The sequence below is a fragment of the Bombus huntii genome, chromosome 17 (assembly GCF_024542735.1).
Source record: "Bombus huntii isolate Logan2020A chromosome 17, iyBomHunt1.1, whole genome shotgun sequence".
NCBI classification, from domain to species: Eukaryota; Metazoa; Arthropoda; class Insecta; order Hymenoptera; family Apidae; genus Bombus; species Bombus huntii.
In genome coordinates this window covers 4,205,819-4,224,823 of record NC_066254.1, presented here as the reverse complement: position 1 = coordinate 4,224,823, position 19,005 = coordinate 4,205,819, and the positions used below count along the sequence as shown (strand labels likewise).

Genomic DNA, 19,005 nt, shown 5'->3' with positions numbered 1-19,005 from the left:
AGCAATCCTATCATCGATACGACGACGAAGGAGCATTTTCGCCATGGAAAATCGCATCTGATACCGGAAAACGGCTTTATCGCATTTCCATCGATTCCTTGCTTTTTAAAATTTCCTACATTCTGTACTCGCCTTAGAATCGAACATCCCTCGGGAACGTGCATTCGCTTCACGCGCCCGGCGCCAATTCATCTTTTTCTTCATTTTTCTCTCTCTCTCTCTCTCTCCCTCGCTCGCGCTCTCGCTCTCTCTCTCTCTCTCTCTCTCTCTCTCTCGTTCGCTCGCTCGTTCTCTCATCTCATCTTATCCTTCTTTTATCTTTTAATTAATTAACTCTGTCTTTCTCTGTAACCGTCTTCTCCGCGCTACTATTTACAATGTACAGTGTTGTGTGTTCTTTCCTCGTGTCCTAGGTTTGCGGTCACGGCGGGACTCTCGTAAAGTCTCGGAGATCCGTTACGATCTAGCTCTGGCTTGCCGTCACCCGTCCTCGTTTCTGCTTCTTTTCCCTCTGTCGCCCTCTTTTTCCCTTTTTTTTTTTTTCATTTTCTCGTCGGCTATCTTTTTGCTTTTCAAACGCTGACCGCGGCGTCGTACAGCCTCGTTCGTTCGCGTTTCGTCCGAAAGAAAGGAAGAGACCGTTCTCTTTTCGCGTTCGGTTAAGGCGTTCGGTAAAAACGATCGATCATTAATAGTATCAATAATATTAATAGTATTAACGCTAATGATGATAATAATAATAATAATAATAGTAGTAGTAGTAATAATAATAATAATAATAAGAATAAGAATAATAATAATAATAATAATAGTAATCGCACAAAAAGAAAAACAAGAAAAGAAATAGGAGGATTCGAGGACGTTGCGTTCGCAAGGCGGCCCACACGAGAACGCTGCTGTCGCTGCACTTCATATTTTACTCGTTCGCTCTGATCGTGTAGATTGCTCTTTTAATTGATTCTTCGTTAGATATCGTGGTAATAGGAACTTAAATCGTACATCTTCGCGACAGCCCAATTCCATTAACTCTTCGTAGGACAATATAAAATTTACATTTATTAATATTTAAAATAATAATAATAATAGTAATAATAATAATAATAATAATAATAATAATAATGATGACGATATAACAAAAACGTATGTATTTCTCTTTTTTTTTTTTTCTTTTCCCTTTCATGTTAACAACGAACAGACGCACAGAAGAAAGCCGGATACTAAACGCTCTACAACCAACCCACCGTGTATACATAAATAAATTCGACGCAGAGAACGATGCAACTTGTCTGTCTCGTAAGGAGCGAAGAAACGCAACATTGCCGGCACTGTCGGCTCTGCATTCTTGTCCGTATCTAGCTGTCGTTATATACGTTACGCCCGGCTCATCACTCTTAAACGCGACGAGTGACGACAAATGGAAAGGGAAAGATCGACGGACAATGAGAGGAGAAAGAATTCGCGGCGATATGCGTACGACGATCGGACGCGATTATCTACATTGGATGCATACACACGTGAAAACAATCTGGAAGAGCATGTATCGTATGGGAAAATACGGATGACAAGAACGGAGTGGTGGTGTGTTTTTTTCGTGTGTGTATGTGTGTGTGCGTGTGTGGTTAGAAAAAGAGAACGAGATGTCTGGCGGGATATGCGTCTTACGAGCAGAAATGAATTTGAACAGGAAATCGTTGCGTGGGCCAGCCGCGAATCACAGCAACATCATCCGAACACGACAACGAGATTGCGCGAGTCCCCGTCACCGCTTTTTGTATATCACTTACCACGGTAAATATACATAATAATCTTATATATATACTTCTTATTTATATATAATATATAATAATATCTTATATGCGTATATTTTTCTTCACATTATACCTATTATATCATCTTTTATTTCCGCTTAAACGTACTTCTGCGCGTGTACTATTTATACTATTTACAACTTTTCATCTTTCATGCTCCTTTTCTTCCACGTCTTCTCCTTCTCGGTCGCTCGTTTCTTTTTACTTGCACCTCCCATCGGAAGAAGGTGTTCGTCGCACACCCATTTTACGTCATCCATCTTTTTTTATCGCTTTTTTTTCTTAAAACGTTTTAACATTAACACGCACACCGGCGCACTCGTCGAAACGTACGTGTATTTAGAACTCGTATCGTCGTTCTCTCGCACGGTCACGCTTTTTCCTTTTTCCCTAAGCTGCGTCACGTGATCCACGAATTGAAACGAGAAAAAAAAAACGAAAAAAAAAAGAAAAAGAAAAGAGAGAGAAGAGAAACGGAAAGGAAAAGAAAAACTCACGTCCTCTTTCGCTCTTCAACACGCTCGCCACTCTCGAACGCCGAACTCACAGTCACTCCTTCGGTACCGAGTCTTCGTTACGTGTACATGTACTGTGTGTGTAATCGCGTGTAACTTAATGTCGCGTTCGAACGCAGCGATGCTGCGTCTCCGTGTAAAAAATACGAAATTATTTTGTCGCCTCCCGAGTTCCTTTTCTTTTTTTTTTTTTTCTTTTTTACTTCTTCAACTCTCGAGAAGCGAGTCTAGTGTCGCGTAACGCGGTGCTTGGCATTCCGTTAAACGATCAACTCGACCGAACGGGATACAAAATGTTGCGATCGAGGGGCATGAGTATTTTGTTCGCGTACGCGTAACCAGTGCGCGGTTTTCTTCTTCGTATTAACGAAATTCGATACGTCAGTCAACGCCCGTTTCTCACATCTATCCGGTAGATTGGCTGGAATTTTGTTTTATCGGCGAGTACAGCGTGTATCGAAAGTGAAATTGTAAGGCGTCCTCCTCGTCACGGAACACCAAGCCGATGAGGTAGCGCTTGCGATCGCAAAACACGGAAAGGCGCATTTGTATTTGGAAAGATGCATCAACGCGATGGACGAATTTTTCAACGATGTAGCATACGTTGATGTATCTCGTGTACGTACGTCGCGTGTACGTTCACGCCAGTTCCCATTGGTACACCATGCAAGAAAACAACACCGACCATCTCCCTGAAAACGCTCCGCCGCACATACGCATCGAGCGCAATCTCGCGCAACGTGCGCTTTATCTGTGTGTGCATCTGTGTTGTGTATGCCTGTGTGTCCACGTATCATGTACATATGTGTTTCTCGCGTTTTAACATCTTACGCGCGGTCGTAGATAGGATGGTAGAACTCGAGCGATTCGTAATCCTAAGAGACGCAACAAGCTAATGAGAACACATCTCGTCTTCTTCCTTCTTTACATCTACTGACCGACGACGTTTGATCGCAAAATGTTACTTTCTACTATCGCCCTTCGTAGTAAATTAAACGACGCAGTCTTTATTCAACTTTTTGGTTCCAACGACTTTCCTTTCATTCGTGTACAATTTTTCTTTTTTTTTTTTTTTCTTCTATTACGTACGATATTCGTTTTTCCGATAATATTTACAATGCGATCACAGTATAAACAGTTGTGAATGTACAAAACGTTTGATCAAACACCGGCCTGTATGACGATCGGGAAGAACGATGTTCTCATTGGCCGTTTTGAAGGAAGCTTGCGAACAGCTCGAGATCGATGCACGCGTACACGTTCTTCTCCTAGATCCTTCGCGCCGTTCAAGTAATATTGCTCGTTGTTTTCCTTGTAGGAAATAAGCGAGGAACGAATGAACGAATCGGATAGAGGCGAGGCGATTGGCGTAGCGGAAAGCAACGCGGGATAACGGCGTCGAATCGAGTACAAAAAGGCGTCGATGAAACGCGCGGGAGCCAGAAAAAGATTCGAAATTGGTAATACGACGATGGAGAATGATGGAAAACGAAAGAAAGAAACGATCGTCGGAACAGGAACGAAAAACTGAAAGCTGCCGAGGGTTGACGGTTCGTGTTAATCATTATTACACTTAGCACGTAGTGTTGCATCTCTATATACATTCAAGTACGTAGCGTATCTCGTGTATAAAAGTGTCCATTTGTGTGGTGGAGGTGTCGCGCGTGTACGTACGAGTTTGCTGTAACGGTATGTGTAAGTGTCATACATCATCGTCGGCTTAACACTCGATTAATTACGGTATAAATGAATTCGTGTGGCGAAACGTTGCCGGCTAGAGCTTCCCTTTCTTCGTTACTTGAATCGTCTTCCGTCTTCTTCCTTTCTTTGTCCGCTATCTCGCAAGGTAAATCAGTCGATTTATAAATTACTTTTTCTTATATTCGCTTTGTCGCTTGTTCATAGATTTGCTTTACACGACGCTTATCTTCGATTTAAGTATAGCTGCTCCGTTGGATTTCAGTTAGTGGACGTTGAGGACGAGATCGCGCGCGGATCGCCGTTCCTCTTCGCGAAGTGCGTATCGTCGAGTTTTACTTTACTTTATTTTACTCTTTTCTTTCGTTTTCTTTCTATCTTTTTTCTTCTCCTCGCTTAATAATCCCACCGTTCCACATCGTTCCAAATGAATCATTGGTCGCCTTCGTTCACTGCTCGTCGGCCACACTCTATTTTACAATAGTATTATAGTACATAATTATTAACGAGAGATCAGTGGCGCGCAGTGGCCTCCGCGCGACGACACGAAGGGACCGAACATTTATCCCGATTTCTAAAATGCAGGTACATTTGTTAGCATCGTGCGCCAGAACACAGTTACGCGTCTCCATCCAACGTATTTTCATCCAATGCTCGCACGTCCTCTGCAAGGTACCCGAACCGACAAGCCATATAGCTCGTACGAAGAATCCTGATGGAAATACGTTGGATCACGGTGTGTCCTGTTCACGACGTCAGGACGTATCTAGACTTCTTAACGAAGACTGCAGGCGATCCGTGCGAACTTACGCACATGTGTCTCTGTGTGTACAGAATTAAGCACCAGGGTGTGATCGTCCTAGCACCATATCGACTTTTCCGTGTACGAACCTGTATCTCTCTCTCTCTCTCTCTCTCTCTCTCTCTCTCTCGCTCGCTCTCGCTCTCTCTCTCTTTCTCTCCTGATGTACACATATAGTATCTATGTACGTGTATAAGAGCGTATACGGCGTGTACATGTGGTGCGTGTACGTGTATTAGTGTACGATATAGGCCACGGCGGTTATGTCTTACGCGTGTAAGTGTATCGTTAGTGTGTCAGAGTGTATGACATTAATTTAATCGTCGACTGGATAGTCTTTCTAATCCAAAGAGAAAACATCGATCGATGATGATGGACACTCCCCGTTTCGATCGGCTGTCGCGAACGACGCCGGACGTCGCCGAAGAGTTCTCAACGTCAGCCGGCTAGGCGAGCGATATACGCATATCACGCTGTGCCGATGTTACCAAAAACAAGAGAAACAAAAATAGCGAGAGTTAATACGGTAGAAAGAAGAGAAGGACACTTTTCTATCGAATGTAACAATTAGATTATATTCTGTGTGCATACGTAGGTCTCTGTCGGGGTTTCGTGCCGCTTTATCGTCGTTGTTTTAAGGAGCCGAAGAGAAGGTTACCACCGATCCTCTGTACTTGTCCTATCGCCCGGCCCGGTGGCGTGAACATTGAAAGCTCTGAGACTTTTCCAACCCTTTCTCTCTACCTCTCTTTTTCCCTGTCGCTCTCTCACTCGCTTTCTCTCGCTCTCTCACTATTATTCTCTTTCTTTCTTTTTTTTTTTTTTTCTGTTTTACTCTCTCACGCTATTCTCGCTCTTTCGTGTCTGACGTGCCGCCGGTGACGACATTTCGAGCGACTCGGGAACTGATATGCGCCGCTGAATTCGCAGGTGCAGCTGCAAAAACACATCGTTTCGATATAGTATAGCCATGCTCGTTTTCGAGGTGGTTGTTGATGACCGAAGGAGAGCACCCGACCTCGCGTTGTTCCATCCTATGAAAACTCGAATTTTTCTAATATAATTAGTACGTTCAAACGCGTGAATGTATATATATATACATATATATACATATATACATATATATACATATATATACATATATATACATATATATATATATATATATATATAAAGTGTAAAACTTTTGAAGGAAACAGTTTCATAAAACGGTCTCGATTAATTCGAACGATTTCGAATGAAAATCATCCCGAGCAACGTGATATAAGGTATAAAACGTCGAATCGTAGTGGATAATTGGAACAACGCGAGATCAAGTTTACTCGTCGGCTTATAAATTGTAATCACCTCTGGTTGCTTCGCATTTGAAGCACTCCCGATGGGCCATGAATTCCGTGGCGGCTGCACCTGCGAACACAGGGTAACGCGACGCGTACCCTTTCTCTCTTTATTTATCTCTATCTCTCTCTCTTTCTCTCTTCCCTACAATCAGTAGACCACCCATGCTGGTTATCGGTATGCTACAAGTAGAATGTAACCGAGATAATCGATCGGTGCGTAATTGACACGAACGGTAATAAATAAGAAAAAGAAGACCTCCTGGAGAATCGCCGACCAGGCGTCGCACATATCGGAGAGGCGGGCGAGTACCTCGTTTCTGCGATTTGTGGTTCATTGCGAGTTTGTTGCCGCGCTTGCTTTTTTTTTTTCTCTTTTTGTTTTTATTTACTCTGCGGCATCAGCGGGTAAAAATCGATGAGATGACTCATCGATGTCAAAATCGGGGGCTATGATCCAACGCACATTAACGATTCGTGCGTACTACTGCTACTGCCAGTGCTGACGCAGGCGTTTCCGACGTTGCTACTAGCGCAGCTGCCGCTAGTTGGCGCCAGATGTTGCTGCTGCTGCTGCTGCTGCTGCTGCTGCTGCTGCTGCTGTTGATGATGATGATGCTGTTGATGCTGATGATGCTGCTGTTCCTGTGCCGTCGTACTTCTAAGGATATCGTCCGCGGACAGGGGCGTCAGCTTCCATCCAGGCATAAAGTCTAAATCTAGGTCTGGGCCGATATCGACATCCAGTAACTCGTTGTTGTTCAATGGATCCAGCGGCGACTGACTCGAGAGAGACAGCACGCTGCCCCAATTGATGGAACGGCTGTCGTCGCTATCACCGATGCCGGAATCGACGTCTGTCTCGTTCGAAGACGTTGGTGGCATCGGGAACGGTGTTAACCTGCCCTGCTCAGGAGGTTGAAGTTGAGCAATCGGTGCCGGTATAACCGGCTCCATGGGCGGCGGACTTCTGTCCCTCTCCATCTCGCGTTCTAGATGCCTCAGTGTATTGCAGATGAGAACCGATCGATGAAGACTCGGATCCGGAAATTGGCGATACCTCGCCAGCTTGCACATCGAAATATTTAAAACGGCTAGTCGCCTTTGTCTGTAACACGCTCTACCACGTCGACACCAGCTTGACCTCGAACCTTCGCAGCACCTCTCGTTCGCTCGATAACTAGAACCAAGCTCCAAATAACTCTTTCCATTTTCTTCTCGCCGTATCGTTGGCGGCTCGTAATGATGAGGTGCGCCCCACTGCGGCTGAGGCCTCGACAGTTGGCTGTAACCGTTGTTACCGACCGGGCTGCTAGGTCCGCGCTGATGATGATAGTAGTGCTGCGGATGATGGTGCAGATGCGCCACCGTAGACGGCGGTGGCGCTGACGTTGGCGTCGACGACTGCGGCTGTTGCTGCTGCTGTTGCTGTGCCGCCTGATGTTGTTGCTGTTGCTGCTGACTTGCCGATGTCGGCTGACAGGGATTTGTCTGCAGGCAGGGCGAACTCACTTCCATATCGTAATAAGAAGCCGGCGTTTGACTCAGCGGGGGCGTGTAACTATCCTCCATCGCCCACCAGCTACCCTCCACCCGGCCTAACTTCGATGGGCTCTCGCCCATATCCATGTCGAACTCCATGCAGCCCACACCTCCCTCCAGTTTACGTTTTCCTGCCGTGGCCTGCAGACCCATCATTGCACAACTCTAAAAATAGATAAATTACGTGACATTAGTCTCTCTGTACAGATTCGTTTTTATATACTTCAAAATAATATAATATATTTTCATACGTCTCCATTTTCTAGCACAGTTCAATATTTGTTAGGACGTAAGCGTTGTAAAATTATACAGGTAACGACAAGAAACGATGATATTATTCGTTTATCGGAACAAATATGAAGCTAGATAGAGATATTCAACGAGAATCGAATCTTGTTATATGGGAAACAAAAATAGGACTTTGAGGTTTTTACGAACGGGGAGAAGTTTGAATAGGCTAGGGATTTTCCCTTCATAACAACTTAGTGACATGATCGCGAAAGACCTTGCCCAGTCTCGATACTCGGTTACAAACAAGAGTGTAGGCAAAACGACATGACTGCATGACTCAGAGGGTCGGCTCGCTGACAGACGTTGGAGAATGACGTCAGGCATCTCCCTACCCTAGCCTGGAAGAAGTCATCGTTGGAATGGATGATCGAGTGGGTATGGAAGAGAAGGGGGCCACAAATGGCGAAGGGGACAGGGGAGTGTTGTTACTCATGGGTTCAATCAGCAAGCATGCGGGCCCCTTGTGAAATACTCCTCTTCATTTTATCTTTCCCTCCGTCTTTGTTTTCCTTTTCCTTCGTTTCATATCCGTTCAAAGGTACATATATACTAACATATTAAATTTATCAAAGCGAAATTATTTTCAATTTTGAGGTTGATTAGTGATTTTCCTATATCTCTAATACTAAGTCTTACGCGTGATATTACTACTGTATTATAAGAACTAGATATTTTTCATTACTTTCTTTTATATGAAAATAAAATATGTATATACATAGAGCTTACACATATATAAATAAATATCTCTTGTGTGCGATCCACAGTGATACCAACTATGAGAAACTTGATCGACCCATGCGACGAAACCCCAAACAAAATGATAAAGCACGTAGCATCGATGATTTATATCCGCGCGCATCCGATTTAACGACTGTACGGGTGAAAGTAAGTATTTACTTACTTAATCGTCTCTCCCTCCCTCAACTTTTGCTTACTGAAGCAAGACTACCAAAGGGGCAAAGAGAGCGACGCGAAAAACTCGAGAGATAAAAATCACGTGGTTGTGGTTGAGAATCGCTGACAGTGCAGTTAGTTGAACGTATTGCCGTGGGATGTCACTAGCGACACGTTCGTCATTTTGTCGGATCCACGTGGTCTGCACATGACGTTTGATTTGAGAAAAAAAAAAAGCAAAAACAGAAATGGAGGGAATGGAAGTCACGAAGAGCTGACCTATGGGTAGGGGATGCTCGGTGGCGTGAACGTCATTTAACAGATAATCGATGCGTTATGTTGTTCGGCCAATACGACGAGCCGCGTGTGCAACTGGCAAGAACAACGGTGACAAAAGGAGGGGAAAAAAAGTTCCGAGGAAACGAGCAATGCCATCAGAGACGATACCGCGAGCTCATGATATATATCCGTGGTTATGATAAAGTAAGTAATGCAATTCAACGTTTTCTTTAATGAAACTTTCGATTAATAGTATCAAAAGTATGGAAATTTGGAATAAAACGAAGAGTTTAAATATATATCTTTTTCGATTATGATGTTATCGGTACAAGAAATTAAATTACCTTTCATTAAAATAACTTCATCATCAAGAACCCTTGAGAAGAAGAAAGGCAGGCTTTCTTAGAAACGATTTATAGATTTCTAGAAGTAACTAGTTAGTACAGCGGCGGCAGCAACAGCAGCCAACGACTCAATCTCGACTCGACAGTGTACATCCGCCGCGGCGGCCTACTTGGAATACGACTCGCTCGCGAAGGTTCTCCTTCCAACAGGGTCGACCAGTCCCGGAGCTCTCCGAGAGACGATTCACGGAATCGCGGGGAAAACAATGACGGATTCGTATCCGCAAGCTTGATTTCGCCTTCCATCACGGTGAAAACGTGATTTTTCTCAGGAAAGTAATTCTCGCTTTGTCGATCAATGCTTTTTCCAATATCCTTATTTGTCACGCTAACAACCATATGTATTCTACGATATAATATTCGGAATACTTGCGCTATCTTATACTTTTTTTTTTTTTTTTTTGAAACACAGTAATTCATTTCATTGATATAGAAGAGCGCAGAAAAAAAGAAAGATGACGAATTTCCAATCTGAATGTTCTATTTGCGAAATTCTACTTTATCAGCCGTGTTATTCAGGTCGCCAGTAGATTTTGTATCTCCTTAAGTTACATTAGGCCGTATTAATTGAAACGTTTGAGATGAAGATTTCAGTGAACGCGCTCAAGAATTCGACCAACGTCCTTACAAACAATGTTTGCGAAACATGGTCCGGGCACTTGTTGAATCAAGACGGCCACCGGGTGGTTGCTGCGGGGAGTTACCGCGTAACGGATTAACTGTGTGTGGTAGAAATGCACGGCTCTTAACTGCCCATAAATCAAAGTCAAGAAGCATCCTCATCCCACTCTCTTTTCCTCTCACGAAATATTTAAGGGTTGCGGTTCGCGCGGCTCACTTTCGCAACTGAAGAATCTTTCGAGCCTCATCTGAGTTAGAGAATCGTGCCACTGATTTTCCGAGGGTAAGTGCCGGGAAGTTGCTTTCATTCGTTTTATATCTCTCCTTTGAAATTTTTACGATGCAACTATTTCGAATAATTCGATCGCGTCAATGAAAATTGCTTTGGATTGTAAAATATAACGAACGTGTTTGGAATGAAAATATTTTTGTACTAAAATTTTATAAAATTACAAACACACTTCCCCGTCTTTTATTCGTATTCGAAACAGCTTTTTTACTTTTATTAAATAACGTTGAATTTTTTCACACGAATGCCATCTACCAGTGAATGCCGTAATTAACTCGCAGAGACAAGTTATTTCGAGGTTAATCAGATAGAAGTACGTTCAAAATAGCGTATATTTCCTAATATCATAATCCGTTATAATATTCTTATTATTAAGCGACTTATCGAGTAACGCGACGAATAAATTATCAAATTTGTTAAATTACGTTTAACTTGAGTAAATAAAGGAAATAATTTGTCGGATTTTATAACAGTATCCCTTCGACTAATTATCGTTAAATACGTGTCATTATATCGACAAATTACACAGAAAGTTTGATGACAGAGTTTCTATAAACAAATTTGCTCCAATTCCTGTTTTATCGTCAGGAATGTAGGTCAATGGAATAAACGTGAGAGAAGTACCAGAACTAGAAAAGATTCATGACGACTGTGCTCGCAATAAGATAATGTTCACTGCGTGAAGCCTATCTAGACTGGCTAAAGCATACGCATGAGAAGATTAATAAAGTCAGCTTTTGCGTCACTCTTTGTAAAATCAAGCGAAATTCCACTTGACATGTAAAAAAGATTGGAAATGAAAAATGAAAATATGAATAATGGATAACGTAAACAAAGGTAAAAATAATTGCTTTCAATAGGGGAAATAAAGAAATTTCTTTCGGCATACGTATATACAGTAATTGACACGTGTCTGTAATTTGAATAACAGATTGACAAATACGTTTACTTTGAATGAGTTCTACTCCATTTGATTTCCTACGACCAGCCCGAGCAAGCACAGAACCAGAGAAGAATCAAAAGTAGAGGAGGTTTGTTGTGGATCCGGCTATGCCTGACGATGAGGTAATGTTTGCTACACGAGTCAAAGCTATCTAGTCAGCCAAAGAACGAACACACACGAAGCCCCGCTCAAGCCACTCGGAGCCCCGTAGATAAAACCAGTCAGTGTGTGGCGTCGTACATTCCTAAGGTTATATGTGTGCGTGCTAGACATATACAAATACATGGGAACGATGATACTGTAAGATCGAATACTTGAATGCATTTTTGAATTCAAATGCTCCAGAATTTTCGGTACGATATTAGCTTTGCATATTTAGCGGCGGAAAATAGTCGATTGCTCTGCTTCTTTGGAGGTTAGGTCAATAACTCGATCGTACCAACAAGAAATGCAATAGACTCGGTAATCGTTTCGAAGGAGCGCGCGGAAAGAACGAAATACGATCGAATACATTAAAAGTTCAAATGTGGAAGGAGGAAGAAAAAAGGGAAGAGATAATGATACGAGCAAAGTCGAGGCGTAAAATAAGTTCGCAGTATATTATCTTTTATGTTTTGTCGAAGGAGTATCGGTTTAAAAAATGATCGTCACGCGATGCATCGCGGAAGCATTGTAATTTTGCTCCGCCTCGTATTCGAAATTGCATAGTGGATAAATGTGATCGAGCCGCGTTGCTGCGAAATTTCTGCGCTGCTCGGCCATCAGAAGAACGACACATCGAGGCAACGTTGGTGCCGGCGGTCGGCAGTCATGACAACATGACGTCAACCGGCCGTGTGTTATTTTCGAAAGGGGACTCGAGCGACGCGACGCCTGCCGGCGAGATCGCCAACTACGAAAAACAGCTCGACAACGACGTCGCGCACCACGGTATCGGGCCAAGAAATAACAACGCGTACGATATAGCTTGCCGTGTTATGATTATCGAACGCAATTCCGTCGGGAATATTTAAATAAATGAGAAACCAGCGAGCGTACCCTTGGATAAAAGATTTTCGTTTTTCGTATAGAATTGACGAGCAGCTTTCACATTTCTTTAACGAATAATATTATCGCCAGATATTGTCTACTCTTTATCCGTTCATTTATCAACGACGTGCTGTATTATTTATAGGTATGATATTCTGGATAATTTTCCACGATCAGTGCAGTCGAGCAAATTATTCAAATAATTTGAATTATATTAGAAATTACATTCTAACAATCTCAATCTGACACATTTACGGTACTCTACATTTATGAACAAATTTATTCACAGTTTGCACGATATAAAATTATCTAATAGCATTTCAGCGATAGAAAGAAAGGGAAAAATCGTAATATATCTTCCACGTGAGAATAAACTCTGCTCGGAATGACTTTGTTCATTTCGGCCGAGTCATTCGTCGAATCTAGCTGTGGCAGAAAATTTTTCGAAATCGAGAATGTTCCTCGTTTCAGCCATGAATTATGCAATCGTCGAATTTCGTTTCGCGATATGGCGCAAGATCTTCTTTGCCGAGCGGCGACGTTTCTTCGAATTCGACTTCGAGTTTCGCGCGTACGATCCTGGAAGCTGTCTGAGCGCTAGCTAGCTTTAACGGTGTAAAGTCCGCGGCAGATTAGCGGTACGCTATCTCGTCGAACGGATAAGATTGTCGGGGAGCAAGCCAGTTAGACTTAGGTTTCAAGGACTCGTAAACCGCGCTCATCGTCGTGAACTTTGAAAAACCTGAGATTGTCGGGCCTGGCGTTTCCGAAATTAGAAAATTTTCTTCTTTTTTAATTTTTTAATTAAATAGAATTTCGAGACGGCGAAGATTTTACTTTTTCGTTTTATCGATATGTAAAAAAAAAAAAAAAAAAAAAATTTAAGAAATCTGATAGCTTTGAAACGGATTTGAATTTCTAGCGCGTTTTACGTGTTGCATCCAGATTTGACTTTTATGTTTCGCTACGTGTATGCTGCATGCTAGTTTTATTTTTATATGCTCGTCTATGTACTTTGGATAGAATAGTATATTGAAACTGTCTTAAAGTAGTCGGATGTTTTCAGGAAATAATCAACCATGGGAGAATTTAAATTCGGACTGAAGAAACAAATGTTACAAAATCTTTACTTTTATCGTTAAATAATAATAATAATTATAGAAAAAGACGACCTGATCGCTGCGTCATATATATCGATCGATGTAACAGAAATATAAAACGAAATGATCACGCAGAACAAAAATGGCGTATCGTTACTTTCACTTCGAATTGCTAATTATTGTTGCGATATATTTTTACAATTATCATAATTGTAGAGAAATGCCATTGAAAAATTGTCACGTCGTGTTATCGACGGATATATAAAGAGAGTGTAAAAAGGGGCAATTATACAGAAACGAGAGCGTTATGAAAGCTGGAAAAAAATGTTATAAAACGCGATGAATATATTTTTATTACGCTATCGTTACGATTCGTCAGAGGATTCGAAAACGACGACGCGTTTAAATAAGACGATCGAAAATCGATACCAGAGAACAGAAGACTGAAATTGTATATAGTGGTTCGCGTGCCGGCCAACGAAAAACCGAAAGCCAGCGTATATCGCGACTAGACTGGAGCGAAACAGGCCACGGCAGGGGGTCAGTTTACGACCTTTAAATGAGAGAAAGAAATACGAGAAGCAGCGATCTAGAATCTACACGACGTTTATTGTAGATGGCCGAAAAGTACGATGAATAAGCGTTATCCTTCGCGAACATGATCCTACGTACATTTTATGCTTGGGGCCACGTGCCCGATTCATTGATAATGGAGAGGGTCGCACAAAGCGGGACAAAGGGTGAAAACTACCTTTGATGCATGTCTGCACCGATAGATGACGATCTACTCGCTCATCTGTCCATCACCCTCTAAATGCAAATTTTCCTACAATTACCATTGAGCGTTGTACTTGAAGTAGCGCTATACTGTGTACATTCAATGCTAGAGTACGTTCGTATAATAAACGTGGTAAAGTACGATGCATAATTTTAAGCAACTTGCACAGAAAAATCTCAAACAAGGTACGTATATGCGCAGTTCTCTGTTCGAATGAACGGATCTGTATGCGAAATTTATAGAAAAATAGCAATTTGAACGAAGCATAAGACGTACAGGTATTTGCGCACGAATATATCTTCTGATTAAAAAATGCTTTGGCGTAGACTCAAAGGGATGTTAATAGCTTCTAATTTTCATGCGAGAATTATTGTTACAGCGTGCTTGGAACGTGGCTAAATTTCCCCCGCCTCTCAACTGGAACAACGATTCGAGCGCTTCATCAACGTCTACAAATTTTTTCAAAAAAAAAAAAAAAAAAAAAAAAAAAAAGGAGGCAGAAAAGATCGGCATCGTAGCTACACGAAAAACGTCGCTCCCGAAGAATAGTCCCGCGATTGTTGACCCAGTTTCACGGCGCGCCGTGTAACATTTGCAACCGCGAAAATACGAGTGGTGGTGCGCGCCTATGGGTGTTTGCACGCCGCACGCACAAACACGCGATGCATTTATAGCGCGCGCCGACGTGCACACGTACACGGACGAGTCCTGCGAGTCTTGTAGCCCGCGTATCCTTTGTACGATATAAACGTATATACGCTGCATGTACAACTTTCACGATAAATACACTAGCCTATATACCGTGGTCGTGACAGCGAGAGGAGAACGTACGCGCGCGCTGGTCCTACATTAGGGGATGAATAAAGGAAGGTCTCCGAAAAGGGAGGGTTGCCGCTTTCCCTGCTTGCAAGCGGTTCTCACTACCCCTCGCTAATACCGCGTCGTATAACAGAAAAACACCATAGGCTATTCACCGTATCTTCCCTCCCTCTTAATTACGATGTCGTATCTACCAATTCGAAATTGAAACGATCGAAGCGTTTTATCATTCTCATTGGCCCCTATCTTCCTTCTCCTTCGTTCGATTCAACGTATCGTTCGCTCGTTGCGGACTAACTTTGTACCGCCTGTACTCCACGACTTGGGCAACTTTACCTACCAAGGTAAAGGGTAAAAAAGGGTTTTCTCATTCCCATCGGCCCACCTTCGTCTTCCCTCGTTCGATTTAAAACACTTGATCGTTATTCCACGGCGGCCTGTATTCCGTGAGTTCATCGTTACGGCTCTCCCAACATTTCCACGTATCTGGAGAAGCGAAAGAATATTGGGTAGAGTATGTTCGGTAAGGAGGAGAATTTCCTCTTTGGAAAGTAGACGATGGATGGAGGGTAACGCGGTATTGCTCGCGTAGTAAGACGTATCTTCGAGGCGCGCGACTGTTATCGAGGGAAGATCGTTCTAGGAATTGTCTGCCATCTGTGTTCAGTTTCTTCGTTTCCTAACTCCTGGATGTACCAAAGTACAGTAAACTGTAGCAAAGGAAAAATAGGATGTAAAATTATACGTGTGTAGAATTATACTTGGTGCGATTTAAATTCGCGAAGATGAATATGGCTAGAATAGCCAAAGTATCTGAAGTATCCAGTTAGCTCGCACTGTGGCGTCGTTCAAACTTATTCAAATATCACCACGCCTGATATTCTCGGCGGAAGGGCCTCAGGAATATCGTTAAAATAACCTCGTGCCTGCGAATTTAAGGATTGCAAAAATCTCCAATTTCATACTCGCACGACTAGATCGCTGATCGAAGTTCCAAACGGAATTAAACAAACAGAACCTAAACGACGATCCATTGGAACCGCTAAGTATTCCCAGACTATTCCGAGTATTTTATACATTTTCGCGAATTGTGCGTACGCTGTTCGTTCTGGTACTTTCGAATCTCAATAGCAATGACCAGACCGCGCACTTTCATGCAAATTCACGCGCGTCTAGAAAGGTAGAACCTTGGTGAAAGACCGCTTTGCCGAGTATTGCCGGGAAGCGCCATACGTTTGCACGTTTTAGGTATTTTCGCACTAGGCGCGTTCGCTGCGATTTTTCCGCGTATCAGCTTCCTGCGAGCGCGTGGAACTCCTCGGTCCGCTAACGACACGTTTGGTCATTGAAATACGGTGGTTTTCAGATCGGAGATGACTCGGACAATCCGATGGAAATAAAAGATGGAAGAATCGGCGAGGTTGCACCGCGCGGAGCGAATGTGTCGTCGGTTAGGTTTACGCTGCGCGCAGCAGAAGGTTGAGAACCGATGGCACGTAATCTAGCGGGGCGCGCGGCATCTGCGGTGCCCTAAACGAAGGGTCCGGCACCCCGAGCACTCGGAATCGTCGGGAGAAAAAGAGAGAATAGGAGGGGGCGGACGGGGGATGGAAAATTGGAAGAAGCACGGGGGAGCAGAGCGTAGAAAGGGAAATGTAGTTGGCTTCTTAACGTCGCCCCTACCAACGTCGAAATAAAGAGACGAAGAACGAAGAAACGATATTTCAGCACCCTTCATCTGGCCTTCGTCGAGGAATCTGGCTGCTAATTAAACGGAAGGAGAGATTCGAACGGAGCAGCTCCGGCTAGACGCTACAAACTGTCACCCTTTTCTCCTTTTTTACGTTTTCCGATTTTCATCTCGTCGAATAAATATACGTAGCCTCGTCCGAGGAAGACGCTGGCGCTTTGAAAGATACGAAGCGTTAGAATGAAAGGTGCGCGGATTGACCGCAATTAGGAGCGGATGAGCGTGCGCGGAGAAGACGAAGAGCGGGAGGAAAACGTGAGAAACGAGGCGGGAGAATTTAAGATGAGAAACGTGGAAGAAAAGCGCGAGAAGTTTTCCATCGGCCAACGCGAACATATTCGAATCAGCGTGCAAAGTTCGATGCACCTGGTGGACGCATCGGTGCAATCCTCTTTGAGCTGGTACCTTTCGTCTGTTTCCTTTGAGAGCGGAACATAAACATGATCTGTGTAGACACTTAGCTTTTCGGGTAACGGTTATTACGGGACAAAACTCGGAAGCCTAACTTTAAGGTAATCAGGAGCAGTAGGGAAGCTACGACGCTTCTATTGTATTTACGGAAAGGGAAAGGAAGATACGCGATTGTATGAAAGAGCGCAGTGGTTCGTTACTGCTAAGGATATCGACTATGAATTTGCATCACGTTCGAAAGGCATTCTGTTTCCAGTCGGTTGTTGCTAATCTTATTGGCTCGTTGGAAGGAAGCACCGACCTCTTCCTGTCTCGACGCGAAAGAACATCTGAAACGTTTCAGCGCCTTGCTAGCAAATTGGTCGTTCGAGGAGCGAGTCGGACAAACGCATCGTCGATAAGCGAGACGCTGGCTGGCGGCGTCGAGCTGTTGGTAATTCGTAAAATACGACTGGCATTAATCGGGACTAATCGTGAAAATCATATCGCTTTTCCACCGTTACCAATATATATTTAAAGACGGCGTATACTCGGTCGGAAGACAGACAGGATCGCTGGATTTCGATTGCACGGGGAAACGAGTTCCGATAAATCTGTTGGAAACCGAGCTGCAACTCGCGGAACTTCATTTAAATCGGTAAAACTATTCCATTGCATACCTATCCTGCTCTCCGTCGCCCCGCGGAAACCGCACAATCCCCTCGACCGGCAAAAATAGAAATCGAAGCGTTGAACCCGGTGTCTAAAAGCAGAAATTGCAATTTTCAACGAAACCCTCCGCTTCAAATTACTACGAACGTTAAACTATTCCTATCCCTTTCGCGCAAAGTATCCGGACAAAATCGTCTATCGCTGCGAGAAGACGATAGACAGACAGAGATACGATAGAGAGACGCGTGTACGGAGAGTGGATTCACCTGACGCGACGCTCTCCCGCTGGTTGCTCACTTTTGTTACTTACAACTTATAGCGCAAACAAAAGAGAAAATAAAAAAAAAAAAAAAAAGAAAAAGAAAAAGGAAGGGAAGAAAGAGGTTGTTCACTTTCGAGGAAGCCGGTAACTACGGGAGCCGCGCGTACAGCTGTAAACACACACGTGCACGCACACGCGGGTGGCTACCTTTGTCGTGTGGGAAGAAAGCCGTACAGGGATGGTTAAAAAAAGAGGGGCCATATGGCAGACAACGGCCAGCACCCTTGTGTGTGGGAGCTCTCTCCCTTTCTCATGCACTTTTTTCACCCCTCCGGCCTTTTTACGCGCAGCATCTTCCTGCTTACACGTGCACACAGTGCGACGCATCGTTCGATCCATTATCGTGGCGTTCTCGCGCGCGGATCTCCATTTCGATCGATGGAAATCGCCAGGCGAGGCGAACGACGTCGTCCTCGATGCGTCCTTTTCCTCTCTTCTCTTTCGACCAGTGTCTACTACGGTTTCGTGTAGTTTCTGCCGCGATAAGTAAAAATAGATGGGCAAATAATTAGGGTATTTGAGGGTTAACGCGTTATAAACGTAGGAGGATCAGACAACTAGAAGCGTTAGAATATTATAGCAATTCGTCAAGTACTTTGACTTCGTCGGTTAGGATTGAAAAATCGTCGACGATTTTGCTTCTTCCTAATGATATTGATCGGCTTCGATCACGCTTGATCGATTCTGTCCGCGAATTCGAACGAATGACACGCAAGTGCGTT

General features: G+C 43.5%; 1 protein-coding gene and 1 pseudogene across 21 annotated transcripts in view; one reads left to right on the top strand and one right to left on the bottom strand.

The window, feature by feature from the left end:
- Positions 1 to 232: 232 nt before the first annotated feature.
- Positions 233 to 19,005, bottom strand: part of LOC126874937 (zinc finger protein rotund) — a 406,667-nt gene continuing 387,894 nt past the window's right edge. For 17 of the 21 annotated variants that reach the window (XM_050637446.1, XM_050637443.1, XM_050637448.1 and 14 more), the window contains one exon: positions 233 to 7,867. In XM_050637446.1, the coding sequence (XP_050493403.1) occupies positions 6,611 to 7,867 (1,257 nt within the window). In that variant the 3' untranslated portion in view covers positions 233 to 6,610. Of the gene's footprint in view, positions 7,868 to 7,953; positions 8,315 to 8,894; positions 8,961 to 9,510; positions 9,657 to 19,005 lie in introns of those variants that run through there. The other 4 variants (XR_007693125.1, XM_050637461.1, XM_050637462.1 and 1 more) reach the window with 4 other exon arrangements.
- LOC126874941 (uncharacterized) lies at positions 9,070 to 18,337 on the top strand (annotated as a pseudogene).